Source organism: Galleria mellonella, unplaced genomic scaffold (assembly GCF_026898425.1).
Source record: "Galleria mellonella isolate WM207_F2 unplaced genomic scaffold, CSIRO_AGI_GalMel_v1 utg284, whole genome shotgun sequence".
Classification (NCBI taxonomy): domain Eukaryota; kingdom Metazoa; phylum Arthropoda; class Insecta; order Lepidoptera; family Pyralidae; genus Galleria; species Galleria mellonella.
In genome coordinates, this window is record NW_026442065.1 from 390,034 (window position 1) to 406,714 (window position 16,681).

A 16,681-nucleotide genomic window follows, 5' to 3' on the forward strand; every position below is an offset into this window, starting at 1 on the left:
GTCTCCATTACTAACAATCCCTTACTCCCCACTATAAGCGAGATTAACTTTGTACTACTTTTATCTAAGGTGACAAATATACTCGCTTAATGGTATATACGGGGGGAGGGATTGTCAGTAATGGAGTCTAACTGACCCATTGTTAGCAATACACCCTATCAGGTCGACCTTCACGCGGTTTCTCCTTGAAACCATCATGGTTAATTGTCATGTTTTCATCGATCACCCCTCACTGGCGCCCCGCCAGACAAACAGATGGGGTGAACCCATTAAAAAAAATGGTTACACGGGTCACTGTAACCTGCAGATATCTATGAATGACCATCGTGACTAATTCTAGTTTAATTCGTCAGGATTGGCTAACTTAGATTTGACCTACATTATTTTTTCATCTTCGTCTGTCATCCATCCATTGAATCACTTTAAGTTGATCGGTCTGATACCTTTTCCATTGCAGAAATATAATTGCTAAAATTTAACATAGCTGTCAAATTTAATTTTTTAAACCATTTTTCCTATAATTTTGAACATGAATTATATCATTATCACCCATTAAACTAAAAAAAAAAACCACCTTTAACCAATTACTACGAAATAACATTTAGTATGTAGGTTCCATATGGGACGGTGAAGGAGTTACGCTACTCTTTTTATCTCTTTCAATCTAGCCCTGTCACACGAATGTACACGCGAGAAAAGATTTTAAAAAATTAACTACAAAAAACTGCTAGATAGATATTGCTAGATACATTTTGATCGTTTAGTAACAGTAATCTAAATTGGCCTCTATAAATAGTAACAGTCAATAGTAACATCCCGTCAGATATGTTTATGAATATGCGGATACAGAGAGAGAGGGGTTGGTATTTTTATGTTTACATAGTGTATTTATATAGTCTATTTTTGTCCAAACTGCGTATCTTAAACGTCAATGGTTCTTATTTTTATAAGCGTTCGTTCGCCATGTAATTTTATCTTACTATCATATGTAGTTTCCTAGTTCCCCATGGCGTATTCTCTCGTTCGACGAAGTCTCTTATCCTCAAACTCCCTTCTACGCGCTATAGCTGATCCTTTACCGTCCATGCTGCTAGATTGTGGAGTTCCCTTTTCGTGAAAGTCAATTTCTAATTATTTTTGAAGAGTAGACTTAAAGAGCATCTTCTATCTTTATGAATATATATTTATTTATTTATGTGTGTAGGTATAAAATTAAGATTATCCAGTTTGTTTTTTTGTTTGAAAATTGTCACAATATTGTACACCGCTCTACCCGTTGACATTGATGCTTCTTTCCACTTAGAGAACTCTTTTAGAGTTAAGTTCGCCTTTGTACATTTACTTACCTCTGTCATATTTTTTATTTGTATATATTAGTGTGTACAGTGAAGTGAATAAATAAATGTAAAGATGTTTAGATATTCGTCACTTGTTAACTGCGACGTTGAAAACTAAAGAGCACTCTACTTTTGTCCTTTTTAGTCCTAAGTGTGTTCACAACTTTAACATGAAGCGAGGTTACGTCGCAGCTATCTGACAATGTTCAGACTCATACTAATATTATAGATGTCAAAGTGAGTTTGTTTGTATAGCATCACAATGGATTAACCTATTACGTATTGTAAGGAATGGAGAAGAATACAGGGTACTTTTTGCCCCGATCAATGAACGTATACCGATTGTGCGTAGTGGCCGATAAAAGCTAATCTTCCATTGTTTTTGGAGCTGCACTTACTTCATATTATGTTTGGGAATTGTTCGAACACATTTTTGTCATCAAAACATAAATGTGCAGTGGCAAGTTTGAGAATGTTATTGCATGGTTGCCGCGCCGTGCGCAGGAGGTGCGCGCGGAGCGCGACGTGCTGCAGGCGCGCATGTCGGAGCAGGCGCTGAAGATCTCGTCGCTGGCGGCGCGCCTGCAGCAGCAGCGCAACGACGCGGAGGCGCTCGCGCACAGCGCCGCCAGCCAGCTCTCCGTGCAGCTGCACGACGCGCTCGCACAGGTACACCACACCTCGCACTGAGGCGGCAAGCAAGCATACCACACACCTGGTGGTAACCGGTTACCACAACCCATGAACGCCTGCTGTACTAGTCGCATTACGCGTGCCATCCCTCTTTGCTATAAACTTACACTAGGAAATCACACTTTGATCTATATATATTATACAAAACATAACAACCAACAAGCAATTATGAATTTGTTCAGAACATTATGAATTATATTATTAGTTTCTTGTTATAACATACTCACATAATCGATTGCAACAGGTACAGAGATTGAAGGATGAACTGGAGGCGAAAGACAAACAGATGACACGATTAAAACAAAGCCTGGAGGAGAGAGATAAACTCAACGATCAACACCAAACATTATATGGAAATTCATGTGAGTACATTTTAACACCTTAAACGGTATGGGAATTAAGTTAAATATAAATTACAAACATAAAAAAAAAATTGTTTCTCGACAGGTAATCCGAAAGACAAAGTTATTATACTAGAATGCGAGTTATCTGCGGCGCAAACTCGCATTGCCCAGTTAGAATCACTGGCAAGAAGTTTGGAATCAGATAAGGAACAAATGCAAGCTAATATTAGGGACCACCAGAGAGCGTTAGCTGAGAAAGAAGACCAACTGCAAGAATTGTTAGGTATGTTATACTATATTGAAATGTAATATAGTTCATTTTACAAAATGTCCCTGAGAGTAATTTACACAAATTCTATATAATGTATTTTTTTGTCCATTTTCGAGATTTTTTTAATAATTACAATCAGATTTAACGGTAGAACTAGTTTATGTGAAATAGTATTTTAACGATTTATATTAATCTTTTACGATTTCATGTTGTAATTGAACGTGTAAGCTTTAGAACTTCTTCAATTAAAGATACTTGGACACTATCCAATTTCCTACGACAATGTAGGTTACGATGACAAACCTGTTTATTATACAACGGTTACGATGATTCACGGCTTATATTTTCTTTTAGCATTAAAACTAGACGATGAGAACCAACGGGACGAGGGTACCAACGAAAAAAGCGATGTCGTAGAAGGCAAGGCGTCTGCTAGGACGCTTAGTGATATAGTTTCCATATCAGAATTTGACGAACAGGATTTACAAATGAGGAGGGCGGAATTAAAGGCCCAAAACTTGAGCTTGTCTGGCGCGCCGTACGCATCCGATACTCGAGACAAGAGTCAATTGAATAGGACGTTGCCCCCAGATTTGCAGCGAGCGAACATGAGTTCTCTCAATATCGAATTTATCGATCATTTTGACGTGCAAGATAATACTCCACGCGCTGACTCACTGCCCGCACATCTCACTTCCACACAGAATAAAGATATGCTCAATCAATATAAAAGAAATGTTAATGAGACTACAATGTTTGGAACTATTGGTTTTGGGGAAAGTGTTAAGCATTCTACTGCTCCTAATATACCGGATAATTGCTCAATGTATCCTAACAGGGAAATAAATGATACAAAAGATGTAAGCGTTGAACCTAAGAAGATCAACTTCTCTATGGAAGCATCGAATGATAATAAAACTCACGAAGAAGAAGAATTTACGTCTTTACGTGAATTAGGGATAAATCTTGACATCAAACAAGAAAACTTTCCTGATATACTGACTCAGCTAAAACATGAAATAAAAAAATCTAAAACTGAATTAGAAAACTGTAAGTCTGAATTGAAAAATGCTGAGGAACAGTTATGTGAATTTCCGGCTCTTAAGGAAGAAGTGGAAGAGCTTAAAGGACTATTAGAAAATACCATGGCTACAATGGAAACGGACAAGAAATTTTATGAAAACCAACTAGAAAATTTCTCATCAAACAAGAAACTTCTGGAACAGAGATTAACAGAACTAACACAAGAGGTTAACGAAAAATCCAAAGACTTACATTTGCTCAAAGAAGATATTTTAAGAAGAGAAAACATGATACTAGAATTAGCCAAAGAAAAACGCAACCTGACTAATAAATTAGCTGAATTAGAAGTGAAAATTGATGAGCTTCAAAGCAGAAACAAATCCCTGGAAAAATGTGAATCCGAGAACCATCAGCTAAGAGAGAATGTAACGGAATTACAAAAACTCGAACAGTTGGTCTCCGAAAAGAATCAACAAATAGATAGTCTAAATCAACACTTAGACAGATTTGACGATTTGCAAAGATGTCTTAACGATAAAACTGAAGAATTAGAAAATTTAAAGGAATCATTCGAAGAGAAATCTACTGAACTTTATCAATTGCAAGATTCTATAGAAGCACTGAAATGTGATTTGAGTAAAGCCAACGAAGAGAACGAGCAACTCAATAGTAATAATAAAGAACTGAAACTAATATTAACAAAACTAGAAAAAGAACAAGAGAATGCATCTTTGAAACTTCAGAACAGCGAGACCGAGTTGGAAAGAATGAATTCCTTAAACAACGAACTTGCAACGAAGATCGACGAGCTTAAGTTACTGACGGACAAACTTAAAGATAAAGAAACAGAGATAGAAATACTCCATGAAGACATAAATTCTTTTCATGAGGAAATAGCTTGTTTGAGGGAGCAGCTGAAGATGGTGTCGCGAAGTCCATCGCCGAAGAGTAAGAACGGCGAAGAAATAAAGTCGCCAAAGACTCACGCCAGTAACGACAAGAAGCAGCTGGTTAAGATAAGGAAACAGATAACGCTGTTGCAACACGAGCTTGACTTTAACAAGAAGGAGCTTAATGACAAAGTGAGTATTTATTTAATTACAAAATCTAATTGGTTTTAAAAGTAGATACAATGTTCCTTTTGTAAACTGACGGCTTACTTAATGAAAAGTGGAAACCGTCTTCTATAGGCATTAACAAGCCTTCATTTTCTGTAATTTCATTGTCATGTCTCCCGTCTTTTGAACCAAAACAGCAATGTATTTACATGTCTGTATTGGTTCAGAGTTGTTTCACATAAATACGAGTGGGACAGTGATAAACAAACAAACTTACCTTACTTCTTTTATATATTTCTGATTTTTTTACATTTAATTACCTTTTTTTAGGCATTCGAATTAGCAAAAGCCAAGCTAGACGTGACAGAGCTGACGAACAATGTGAGTCAGGCGAACAAGCAGGTGTCGGACAAGGAAAGGGCGAATACAGAGTTGCAGCAACAGGTGGAGGGTCTGCAGCAGCAGATACAGCAGCTGACGGCCGACAGGCGGCAGATGAGCGAGCAGCTAGAGATTGTAATGGCCAGGTTGGTGGTATACTTCTTACATATCAGTAAAACAACATATTAATGTGTTATTAAGAAATTAAAAAATATATATATAGAATCTGGCATTTAGAGGTTTTCATTAGGCTTTGAAAATTATCTTAACGTAAATGATGCTGCAATTTCAGTTCCAGATAAGGAAACCAAAAATCTTTTTTATCATTTATCGTAATCGTGTGATCAGAAATGAATTTGGTTAAAGATTGTATTAATCGATTTTTTTATTCTATAATGTATCCTATATCATTGGTATTATTATTATTATTATTTTTAGAATGAGGGAAGAGTCGAACGTTTCGGAGCTGAAGGCCAAGTTGCAAGAAAAGGTGGAGCGGTGTCACGAGCTTGAGAATGAAATGCAAGAACTAAAGGAACTCCTGGACAGGTAATAGAAAATTTAATGTAACTTGGGGTTTACAGTGGACAGGGCACCAGTGAGGGGTGAGATGGAGATGAGAAGATAGACGAGGATGAATGCAGGTCACCGATCTATCGGTCTAGTCTCATTAATAACGGCTTCTCTCCCCATAACATCACATTTGGTATATGTTGATGTGGATCTTTTTTATTTTTTATACAACTTAGAATGGCAAACAAGCTGACGACCCACCTGATGGGGAGTGGTAACCGTCGTCTTTAGACATGAGCAATACCATGGACATAACAGAGTATACTGTTTCGCCCATGATACCCCCCATGCGTTGCCATTCCTGAGGACTCAGGTGTTATTCCTCTGTACCCTGTAAAGTCATTACCATATCCCACCTTGCAAACCGAAACAGCCATGCAAACACAACTGCTCCACGGTTGAGACACGAATGGGACAAAAGTGGCAAAGCAAACGATTTTCGTACAAAGTGATGTTGTATAGTTATTGTAGAGCAAGGATAGGAATGTAAGGCTGTGCGCAGGCAGTCGCCGCTGGAGGCGCGGCTGGAGGCTCGGCTGGAGGCTCGGCTGGAGGCTCGGCTGGAGGCGCGGCGCTCGCCCACGGCCGAGCTGGAGCGCGCGCTGCGCGACCAGCTGCACTACTCGCACGCGCTCGACCACCGCATCATGGACCAGGTGCGGCCACACCCGCCGCTGCACGCCTCCACGGGACCTCTCCACGCCCACGCGACACATGCCACATGCAGCGACAGCTGGGCTGCCTGTACTAGCCACCACGCATACGCACAGGGACCCAAATGAGAGAGGCTAAGCGCGGAAAAGAAAATCCAATTTAAATTACATTACATTACAACACATCATACATGAGGGAAGGGATTGTTAGCAATGGAGTTTGACAGCCCCATTGCTAGCAATATACCCTATCAGGTCGACCTCCACACGGTTCCCCCTGGAAAACATCGTGAACAATTCTTATTGAATTGCTCACAATGGGCTAACTGACCTGCTTCATCCTCACCTATCATCCTTCATTGGTGCCCCACCAGTGCATACTGATAGCGCGAGTGAAGTTACCATTCTATTAACGTCCATTAAAAACACCACACAACCTGTCGTACGCGTGCCATAGTTACACAAAATGGTCACAATCAATTTATTGTTTTGCCCTCAAAAGAGCAAAACGCTGATATTGTGTTGTAGCTGAAAATAAAATATCACCTGTGAATTTTGCTGCTAAGTACATTTGCAACTCTGTTCCGAATAGATAAAAAATAAAATAGAAAAACAGGAAATACTATATTTCAGAAAACATATTTTTCCTTCCTTAACAAACAGTTGACGCTCTGTTATTGACGTAATAATAATACACATTTCGAGCGGATGCAGTTATATATAGTATTTTATTGTTCGCCTCTTATTCGTTATAATTATCCACAGATATTGTCTGCAAGCAGCGATGAGCACGAAGACATTCCGCGGCTCGCTCTAAATACGTCCAAGTAAGTTTCTAATAAATTATTCATGTCATTTTAACTATTATAATATAATGAAATATGGTATTATTCTTTTAAAATTAGTTTTTCTTCATAAAAAGAGTCTTAAATGCCTTGAATTTTTTGAATTCTTGAATTATCCGATTTTAGCTGACACGGATAGATATTTTTTATAACCATCTCAGCTATTATCTGTCCACTGTTGAACGTAGGCTTCCCCCTCTCAAAATACAGTAATGGTTCGGAATTTCTGTATAATAAAATATGTTAAAGAAATTTAAACTGGCAACAAAAATACATTTTCGAAAAGTTTTGTTCCAGTTTCATATAAGGTGTTACCAAATTATCTGCATTCTCTGCCACAAGACATAGTATTAGATATATACATTACGATAAAAAAGGAATTTGCATTTATTACAGATTTTTTTTTGTTTGTATAAAAAATTCTATAATATTTAAGACACGAGATCCTATCATTATCGTGACGTATTTATGTAATACTATATTTCTTTAAAGGAAATTCAAATAGTTTGATGGCACCCTATAAATTCTCTTAATAATTATTATAAAAAATATGTCATGTTTAATTTTCTTGTACACTAAAGCGTTTACCTATAATGTGGGATCCTAATGATCACGTCGACACACAAACTACTACTTAATTGTAAGTGTGTGGCGTGTGTAGCGAGCGTGGGTTCGAATAGTGGTCGTGCGCAGGTCGTCGAGCTCGGCGCCGTCGGCGTCGCCGTCGCCGTCGCCGTCGCGCGCGTGGCGGCTGCGCGCCGACAACGAGCGCCTGCAGCTGCAGCTGGCCGCGCTGCACGCGCGCCTGCACGACAAGGACGCGCTCATCGCCGAGCTCAACCGGTACCGCCGCGCACTCTTACTCTCTCACTCTCTCACTTTCACTCGCCACCTGTTACGATCAAAAACTTATCCCGAACATTTTCTGCTTTAACTTAAATTTCACTATTTGATATCACTAATTTAAAAAGTTATGATCAATAACTTTATTCACGTATAAAAAATAATTTCATCATTAGTAAATTGTTTGTCGGAAAGTCGTATAAAAGTTTTTTAAAAATTTTATTTTACAATTATTCAAATAGAGAAGAAAAAATGGGAGCGTTGTGTCGGCTTGGGGGGTGATTTGTTGATCTGAAAAAATGGGGGGATTAAAAAATAATTTATTCTCAAAGTGGGCAGTAGACAAAATATCTGAATCTAACAGTTTCAAACTATAATGTTGATATCTCAATATAAAAATTCGGAAAGTACGTATAAAAGTTTTTTAAAAATTTTATTTTACAATTATTCGTAAATCTTACTCCCCTGTGACTATTTCACTGGTTGTATTGCCCCGTCGTAGCTTTTTTTATCTCATTTATGTCCCCCAAACGCCGCCCCCGAAGTACCAATTTGGTTTTTGGGAACAAGAAGAAGTCACACGGGGCCAAATCGGCGAATAGGGGGGGTGTTCGGTCACCGTAATGGAATTTTTACTCAAAAACTCACGGACAACAAGAGAGGTGTGGGCAGGGGCATTGTCGTGGTGAAGAATCCAACGCCCCTCTCGCGCCAATTGTGGACGAACTCGTGCCACACGAGCTTTGAGGCGTCTGAGCACATCGACGTAGAATTTTCCATCAACTGTCTGGCCTGGAGGGACGAATTCTTGATGGACAATCCCCCGAACATCGAAAAAAACAATCAACATTGTTAGCCCTCTCTGAATCTTTTTAGTATTACATTTCATCCCCAATGTTCTGAGAGCAAAAATTTATTCTTGCCTTCGTAAACCGCTTTATCCATGCCGACGGGGTTTCGTTCACAGTACATTGCAGCGGTCAGACCAGAACTGAAGCATTGTTAGGGACATAAGGAAGGGGTCCTGCGCTTACCTGGCCTCCCCACTCCTCTTTCTCGCATTCCAGCAACGAACTTTCCGGACAGACCTCGTACATTTATAATCTAAAGAATATTCTTCGTAAACCGCTTTATAATGGACGTTGTACATTGCAGCGTCCGCGACCGTCTCGTGCAAGACTGGCAGACCAGCAAGATGCGCTACGAGGCGGAGCGCGACAACGCCGCCCGCCTGCAGCTGCTGCTCGACACGCACAAGGAGACCGCCGATTCCTTACAGGTAACAGACCTTCTAGCGATTTACAGATCCTTGTGATCCGACTCGAAGGACCAAAATATTGCAGTACAAAAATGAGAATAAATAATAATATTTTTCCACGATTAATGTACTACGTTTGTTTTTTCTTTATGGAACGAAACTAAATAATTCGAAGTTCGCTTCTTATCATTCAGTTTATACCTAGCATAAACTGATAGCGTGACCGATACTATAACGGATAAGTCGTGACGGTGACTAGGTCAAATAAATTTGCAATCAATGAGATGCTTAGTTCTGCTTCGATTTGTAAGAACAAGCTTTGCCGTTCAAACGTTTAGCATTAACGCAATGCCAAGTAGTTATTATTTTGATATGACATTTAATTTTATCTAAATTGTTAACTATAGTTAATTATAGCCTTAACTGTGTATTAGAAAAAAATCTTGTGTTAGATTAGGATACTATGGTTCATATATTTGCTTTCCAATCCTTTCACACACAAATAGATTGTCTTAGATTAAGAAGATAAGATACGTTATATTATAATTGATACAGGTAAAGTTACGGGTTACAACTAATTTATAAAATCAGTAAGATTTTTATTAGTAGAATCCGTATTTTTGTCATTGCCAGAATCAAGACTCGAACATGATCGAGATCCTGAAGAAGCGGCTGGAGAGCGCAATGCAGTCTGAACTGGAGTTGCAGCAGCGTGAACAGCAACAAAGGGCGCGCGTGGCGCAACTAGAGCGGCAGCTGCTAGCCGCCGAGCACGACGAGGACTCGCGGCACCGGCTGCAGCACGAGGTACGAGCTGCAGCAGCGAGCGGATCGCAGCTGGAGCGGCAGCTGCTAATTATATTCAAGTGCATTCCCTTCGTACATGCGTGTCGTCGTAGTCGATTCCAGCCATGAAAAAGAACGATGACGTATTCTATTTTCATCGCAGCATGGAAAATGGCTCAAAGCATTTGACAGTAACATATAGTATCCAGGGAGATTCGCATATGAGATTTGTTTAATAATATGAATGTTTGTTTTGTGATACAGATGGAGAACAACAGCCAGCTGAAGAGTGAGATCTCGCTGCTGAAGTCGAAGCTGGAGGCGGAGCGCGTGCGGCACGCAGATGCGCAGGCGCTGGTGGAGCGCGGCCGCGTGCAGGCCGAGCGCGAGCGCGACCAGGCCGCGCGACACTGCGCCGCGCTCAAGGCAGACCTCGCCGACCACAAGCGGTAACACCGCACTTTACTAAACACTACCAAACGAACCAAACACTCACTTTAAAATTGTCGTTGTTCCTTGGCATTTATAGTCCCTTCGTTCACATTTGATCTGTCTCGAAGGATCAAGTTCGGATCAAAGAACTAATGCTTGTGACAGCAACACCTACATTTATTAAAAAAAAAGTGATTATTGTCTTTACTAAAGATTGGTAGACAATTTTTATATACAAATTCAATATACATTTGATTATTTTTCAAACAGTGTTATGTACAACCTGTCTTACCACCACATAAATAGTGCTAACTAATATATAAAACACATTTTGTATTAAATTCTTTTCTATATTATTCACGATCAGACTTAAGCACGACGCGGGAGTAGAGCTGATCCGCGCCAAAGAGCTACTGCAGACACAGAGTAGCACCATCAGCGAGCTGGAACGCCAGCTGGCCGCTGCCCGCCGCCCCGCTACACAAGTCACGCACGCGTTGGTACGTACCACTAAATACAACCACCTTATAGTGCTCTGTATGTAGTGGTTAAAGTAAAATTATCCGGCTCGAAGGATCGTTTTATATATGATTTTGGTATAGTTGATTAGAATAATCACATACGAGCAAAAAATGGGGACTTCAATAATGACAAAAACAAATACAATTAAAAAAGTGGAAAGTTACCTCATAATCAACAAAATATTCCATAGACAGATTGAAAGTATTTAAATATAAAAGGTCAAGAATCCTGTGTTTTCGTATATATTTTGTTCTACATAAATAAACTATCGCTTGAAAATAACTGTAAATACCAATATTTGTACAACAGACAGAAATCGAGACGCATAAGACAGAACTGGCCCGAGAGATTGCCACCCTGAAGAAGTGCCTGATGGACGCTAACAGCCCGGAGATAGCATCTTTACGCGCTGAACGGCAGCAGCTGCAGGACAAGCTGCAAACGCTGCAGCGGGAACTGCAGCAGCGAGCGCCGCCCACCGACGACAGGGACCAAGCGGTCAGTTTTATTTTTATTTAAACTTCTCTCTGGTTATCTGATAGACTATATAGACTTTATTTTTCATTTTATCAAATTTCACAGCCAGTCAAAAAGAAAAAATTTGGCTGTCAGCTAAAAATTCATTGAAGATTTCTCTGACATAATTGTATGATAAATTTCTTACTCTTGCTTAAACAATCACTTGTATATTAGAAATATGTATGTGTATGTTCAAATTTACATACAAATGCAAAATGTATACTGTCTACTGATAAATAATATAAGATTTGATCGACTCGTGTTATGTTCTATTACACGAAAAATCCCAAGTTCCACTAACTTGTCCACTTAGGCTAGGGATTTGTTGCTTGAGATGTTTCTCACTTTTTCATCATCATCATCAGTCTTTAACCATCCACAGCTGAACATAAGCCTCCCCCTTGGGGGGTTTTGCCAGTAGCTACACTTGGCAGGGGGATTGGCAACCGCAGTTAGGTTTTAGAGATGTTTTAAGAGGGACGCTACTGCCCATCCCTCGCCCTCCTTTAGTCGCCTCTAACGACATACACGGGAAAGGCAGTGATTACCTATTCTTTGCCGAGGTCACACGTTATACATTTACGAGTATATATAACATAAGAATTGAATGATTCGTGATACGTTCTATTACACAGAAAAAAAATCCCCAAAACTAACGCTAACTTGCTCATTTGAGCTAGACTTTTTTGCTTGAGATGTTTCTCACTTGTTCAGTTGAAAATAAAAACAATAGAACCGGCCAGTTTTCCTAGCCTATTCTGTTGGAAATTTCGTAAATAAGACACTTTTTTTTCATTTTACACTTAACACTTTTGCGATAATAAAACGAGTTATTATTTTCCTGTTATTTATTCCGTCGAGAATTTTAACTTGAAGATGTCATGCTATGTTTATAGTATGTAATCGTTAACAATTTGGACTTCTCGTATCTCTCATCCAAAGATCATTTATTGCTTTTCGATACAGTTGACTCCACTGTTAACTTCCTCTATGTAGTTAGTCACTTTCGGTTCTGTTTCCGAAACACTATGTTTGCCCTCTACATCCGAACATAGAGGCTCGATGGACCATAGAGCGATGCAGTACAGCAGATAGAGGCCGAAGTATAGAGTATAGAGCAGGCCGGTGACGCAGGCGAGCGAAATCGGGTAGATCCGGTGGTTCAAGTCCGTATCCACCTTCCACGAGTCCTCGGTCCACGTGCGGAAGTACTGGCAGAGCTTTCTGGAATTCGAAATGGCGGTGTTTGATTTTTTATTTTTACATTTATATGTCACGTCCGTTTCCAGTTGGGGTAGACAGAAATAATGGAAAGTCATACTGTGAACAAAGCGAACCTCTATCTATTCTTGATTTTTTAGTGTAATAAATTCTAATAGCTGGGATTTTGTTTTATTGTGTAGACAGTTGATTTTTTAGGCGATGATATTGGAATTTTTTTTTTATAATAATAATAATAATCGTTATGTCGGTGAACGGTCTTATCCCAACCAGTCTGGAACAACATCTCAGACGGTTGGGATTCCGAGGCGGCTCACTCCCGGGAAAGATGCAGAAAGCGGTGCTCTTAGATTCTGCCCGTATTGTACGCCGGTTTCTCTCCCTGGGGCCCTGAACCCCGGCCGACTGTGCTTCTGCCGGGGGTTAGTTTGCCATCTCCTCTCCTTAAGAGGGGAGATGTGAAATTTCTAGAAATTTAAAAATAATAATAAGTTTATTTCATAATAAATGTTACAAACATTTTTAAATATAGGTGAAACCCTGCTCCCTAAATAGGTAAATCCTGTACTTTAGACAATTTATTTATTTACTTATTTATAAATTACTCACCACACTTACAGTATCCCAAAACATGTAGTGAGCCATAGGTTTATTTTAAAAACTTAAAAATTTTGAATGACAATAGCAAATATACCTACGCTATCGATATACGTTAGTGGGGGACCAGTGAATGACGATAAGGAGGTGAACTCAGATTAGATAGCCCATAGTAATGATTTCACTGGGATTAATCATGACGGTTTTCGGGAGAATTCGCGAGCGATTTGATCTGACATATATCCAATATCTTGAGGGACCGTTTCATCCCATTGCTAGGAATTATTATCAAAAAAATCTTTTTTGAGCTAATATGTCACGAGATGATAAATACATGACGAGATAGGCGATTATTTAGGCACCTGAGTGGCGGCAGGGCGCGCTCTAGTAGCGCGGCGGCACAGTGTAACGCGTGCGTGACCACCAGCACAATGACCCACACGCACACCAGGTACGGCGGCCAGCGGAAGCTGCCCAGCGCCGCTGGTAGAAATAATGACAATAATTTTTTTTTTTTTATTATTGTGAATATGGAAGCTTGAATATTCTGTTAGAAAAGAGTGAGGGCCGGCAACGCACGCGTAATACCGTCTGGTATTGCAGGTGTTCATAGGCTACGATAACCACTTACCATCAGGTGGGCCGTATGCTTGTTTATCACCTCAGTGGTATAAAAAATACCTGTACATTAAGGTACAGAATGAATTGTCGTAATTAGGATGGTCGTAATTTTAGCCGGCAACACAGCTGCAATGCCGCTGGTGTTGTGGGTGACCATGGGCGGCGGTAGTCACTTATCATCGTTTGCCCCCTGTGTTGTAAAAAAAAATATAGGAATTCTATTCAGATCCGTTGTACTATAGGAAATTAAAATCAATTAAACCAAAATTATATTTATCATTTTTATAAACTGTATCTTCTATTGTTTTTTTTTTTTTCATTTTATTAAAGTGGATACGCCTTTAGATTATTTTATATACTGGTATATTTCATTTAGCAAATATCCTGTTAAATGCATATACTATGGACAAACTTATTGACTGACCAACGCACAAACAAAATTGTTTTAATTTCTTACATATTGTAGCGAGTATTAGAAAGGTACGTTTTTAAGGTCCTACGGAATAGATAGAAATCGGAAGCAAACATGAAATATTAAGCGCACATTGCTTAATATTTCATCATTTCTTCTGATGATTGCTGTGATGTCTCTAGTGTTGCAGATGTCGATAGACTGCGGTAACCGTTTATAACATTAGGTGGACCGTGTGCTCAATCACTATCACAGTATTTGACAAGCATATATATGGTCGAATTGAGAAACGTCCTCCTTTTTTTGAAGTCATTTAAAAAAACACGCGTGGGTACAAATATAACACGTAATGCACGTACCTTGCACGAGCGCGCCGTTCCCGCGCTCGGCCAGCGTCCCCGTCCCCGCCCCCGCAGCCCCCGCAGCCCCCGCCGCCCCCGCCGCCCCCGCCGCCGCCCCCGCAGCTAACGCGTGCTCGGAATCGGCTCGAGCACGCTCCGCTCGCGACGACTGCAACCACCCACAACAAACATATTATGCCTCGCACGCGCCCCGTGCCTACGACATACGCGCCGCCATCCCTTATAGCAATCACCAAGTTGTTACGTATTGTATATGTGTAAAGATAAAGCGAATTTTTGTTTAGAATGTTTCAATGAATTTCATTCAAATTATATTTGATCAAATTTCATTGAGACTAATTCTATTTTTTAACTTTAATACTGCCGGATCCACGGATCGACGCCAGTCAAACGAAAATTCTAGTACCGGTCCCCAGTGACCGACGCCGGGCCCAACGTGTTAAAAAGATTTCTTCCAATCAACCTTGAGTTACCTTTATTTGTTCCCTGTTGCTATTTCATGGTATTTGGTATAGAAAGCTACCTTTTGACATAATCAATCAACCTAATATCTCAGTCACACGGAAGAAGTTGCGGTCAAAAATTAGTAATTTATTTTTTATTTATTTATTTATTTTTAGATAACTGGGATCCATTCTTGTTAGTAAGTGGACTTAAAAACTATGTTAATACTTAGTAACTAATAATGATCTAGTCCTCTCGGAGAGCATTTTCACGAGAGGACTATCCAATTTATTAACAAACATGTTCAGGATGCTGTTGCTACTCCCGCGTATTCGACGTAAAAACGAAGCTGTCTTTTTACGCCAGACTGCGTCAAAACTATCTGTGCGAGCGTAGCTATATGTGTAATGCGTATAAACACTGATGTGGTTTATAGTTCGTACCGTGGGCAATATCCTGGCGTACGACATTCGAGGCACCACGCTGAGCCTGTCTTTCCCCTTGTCTTTGCTGTCGAGCTGCACATCTTGAACGATTGAGTCCGTCTTCGTCACCGACGGATGGTCACCGCACATACTAATTGCAATATATTTAAATATATATATAAATAGATAGATAGATGCATAATTTATTTGCATCACTTCCAGGAAACAAATAGTAATAGACATAGATATACACAAAAAAAAAAAAATTTTCCATTCATGTGTATGCCACGGTAATACAAAATGGTCATTACTCAGTATATTGCTTTGCCATCAAAAGAGTAAAACAATGATTTTCTATTGTGATATATATATATATATATATATATATATATATATATATATATATATATATATATATATATATATATATATATATATATATATATATATACATATACATATATATATTTATTATTATTATATATTATTATAATCAATAACTGAATGTGCCAATACTTTTTGATTAATTTAACATGGACCATAAAGTAAATTCTTTCCTCTCAAAAAACCAATAGTTCGTAACATATATACACAAATAGTCTCAAATTGTATTAACTCTCTTCCTTCCGTCTTCATTATAATTGATGCGCTTGTTAGATATTTACTTTAAATTAAATTAATTTTATTAAACATATTGTGTTAAAATGTGTACTTTATATTGTTAAAGAATATATTATATACATATATGTAAGTATTACGTAGTACCCCACATATCATTATATATATATATATATATATATATATATATATATATATATATATATATATATATATATATATATATATATATATATATATATATATATTAAGTATTATAAATAATAAATTGCCTTTTTTTCTAACACGCTCTTCTCTAAAATAAGAACTACTGGTTCTGATAGTCTACATTCAGCACTTGATCGGAATAGACTTTGATCGAAATAAGTATAATTCGTTAAGTTATAACTTACACCATATCGGGCAGCTTGGGCGGTTCGTTCTTAGGCAACTCCATGTCCAAT

The 16,681-nt window shown here is 38.8% G+C and overlaps 1 protein-coding gene across 2 annotated transcripts in view; it reads left to right on the plus strand.

Moving 5' to 3' along the window:
• LOC128199965 (227 kDa spindle- and centromere-associated protein-like) overlaps window positions 1–16,681 on the plus strand; it is a 30,225-nt gene that overhangs the window by 2,835 nt on the left and 10,709 nt on the right. For both annotated transcript variants that reach the window (XM_052895563.1, XM_052895564.1), the window contains exons 2-15: window positions 1,842–2,006; window positions 2,275–2,392; window positions 2,478–2,657; window positions 3,000–4,750; window positions 5,057–5,253; window positions 5,546–5,656; window positions 6,183–6,336; window positions 7,099–7,160; window positions 7,872–8,021; window positions 9,177–9,300; window positions 9,913–10,086; window positions 10,330–10,514; window positions 10,865–10,997; window positions 11,329–11,517. In XM_052895563.1, the coding sequence (XP_052751523.1) occupies window positions 1,842–2,006; window positions 2,275–2,392; window positions 2,478–2,657; window positions 3,000–4,750; window positions 5,057–5,253; window positions 5,546–5,656; window positions 6,183–6,336; window positions 7,099–7,160; window positions 7,872–8,021; window positions 9,177–9,300; window positions 9,913–10,086; window positions 10,330–10,514; window positions 10,865–10,997; window positions 11,329–11,517 (3,693 nt within the window). The remainder of the gene's footprint in view (window positions 1–1,841; window positions 2,007–2,274; window positions 2,393–2,477; window positions 2,658–2,999; window positions 4,751–5,056; window positions 5,254–5,545; window positions 5,657–6,182; window positions 6,337–7,098; window positions 7,161–7,871; window positions 8,022–9,176; window positions 9,301–9,912; window positions 10,087–10,329; window positions 10,515–10,864; window positions 10,998–11,328; window positions 11,518–16,681) is intronic.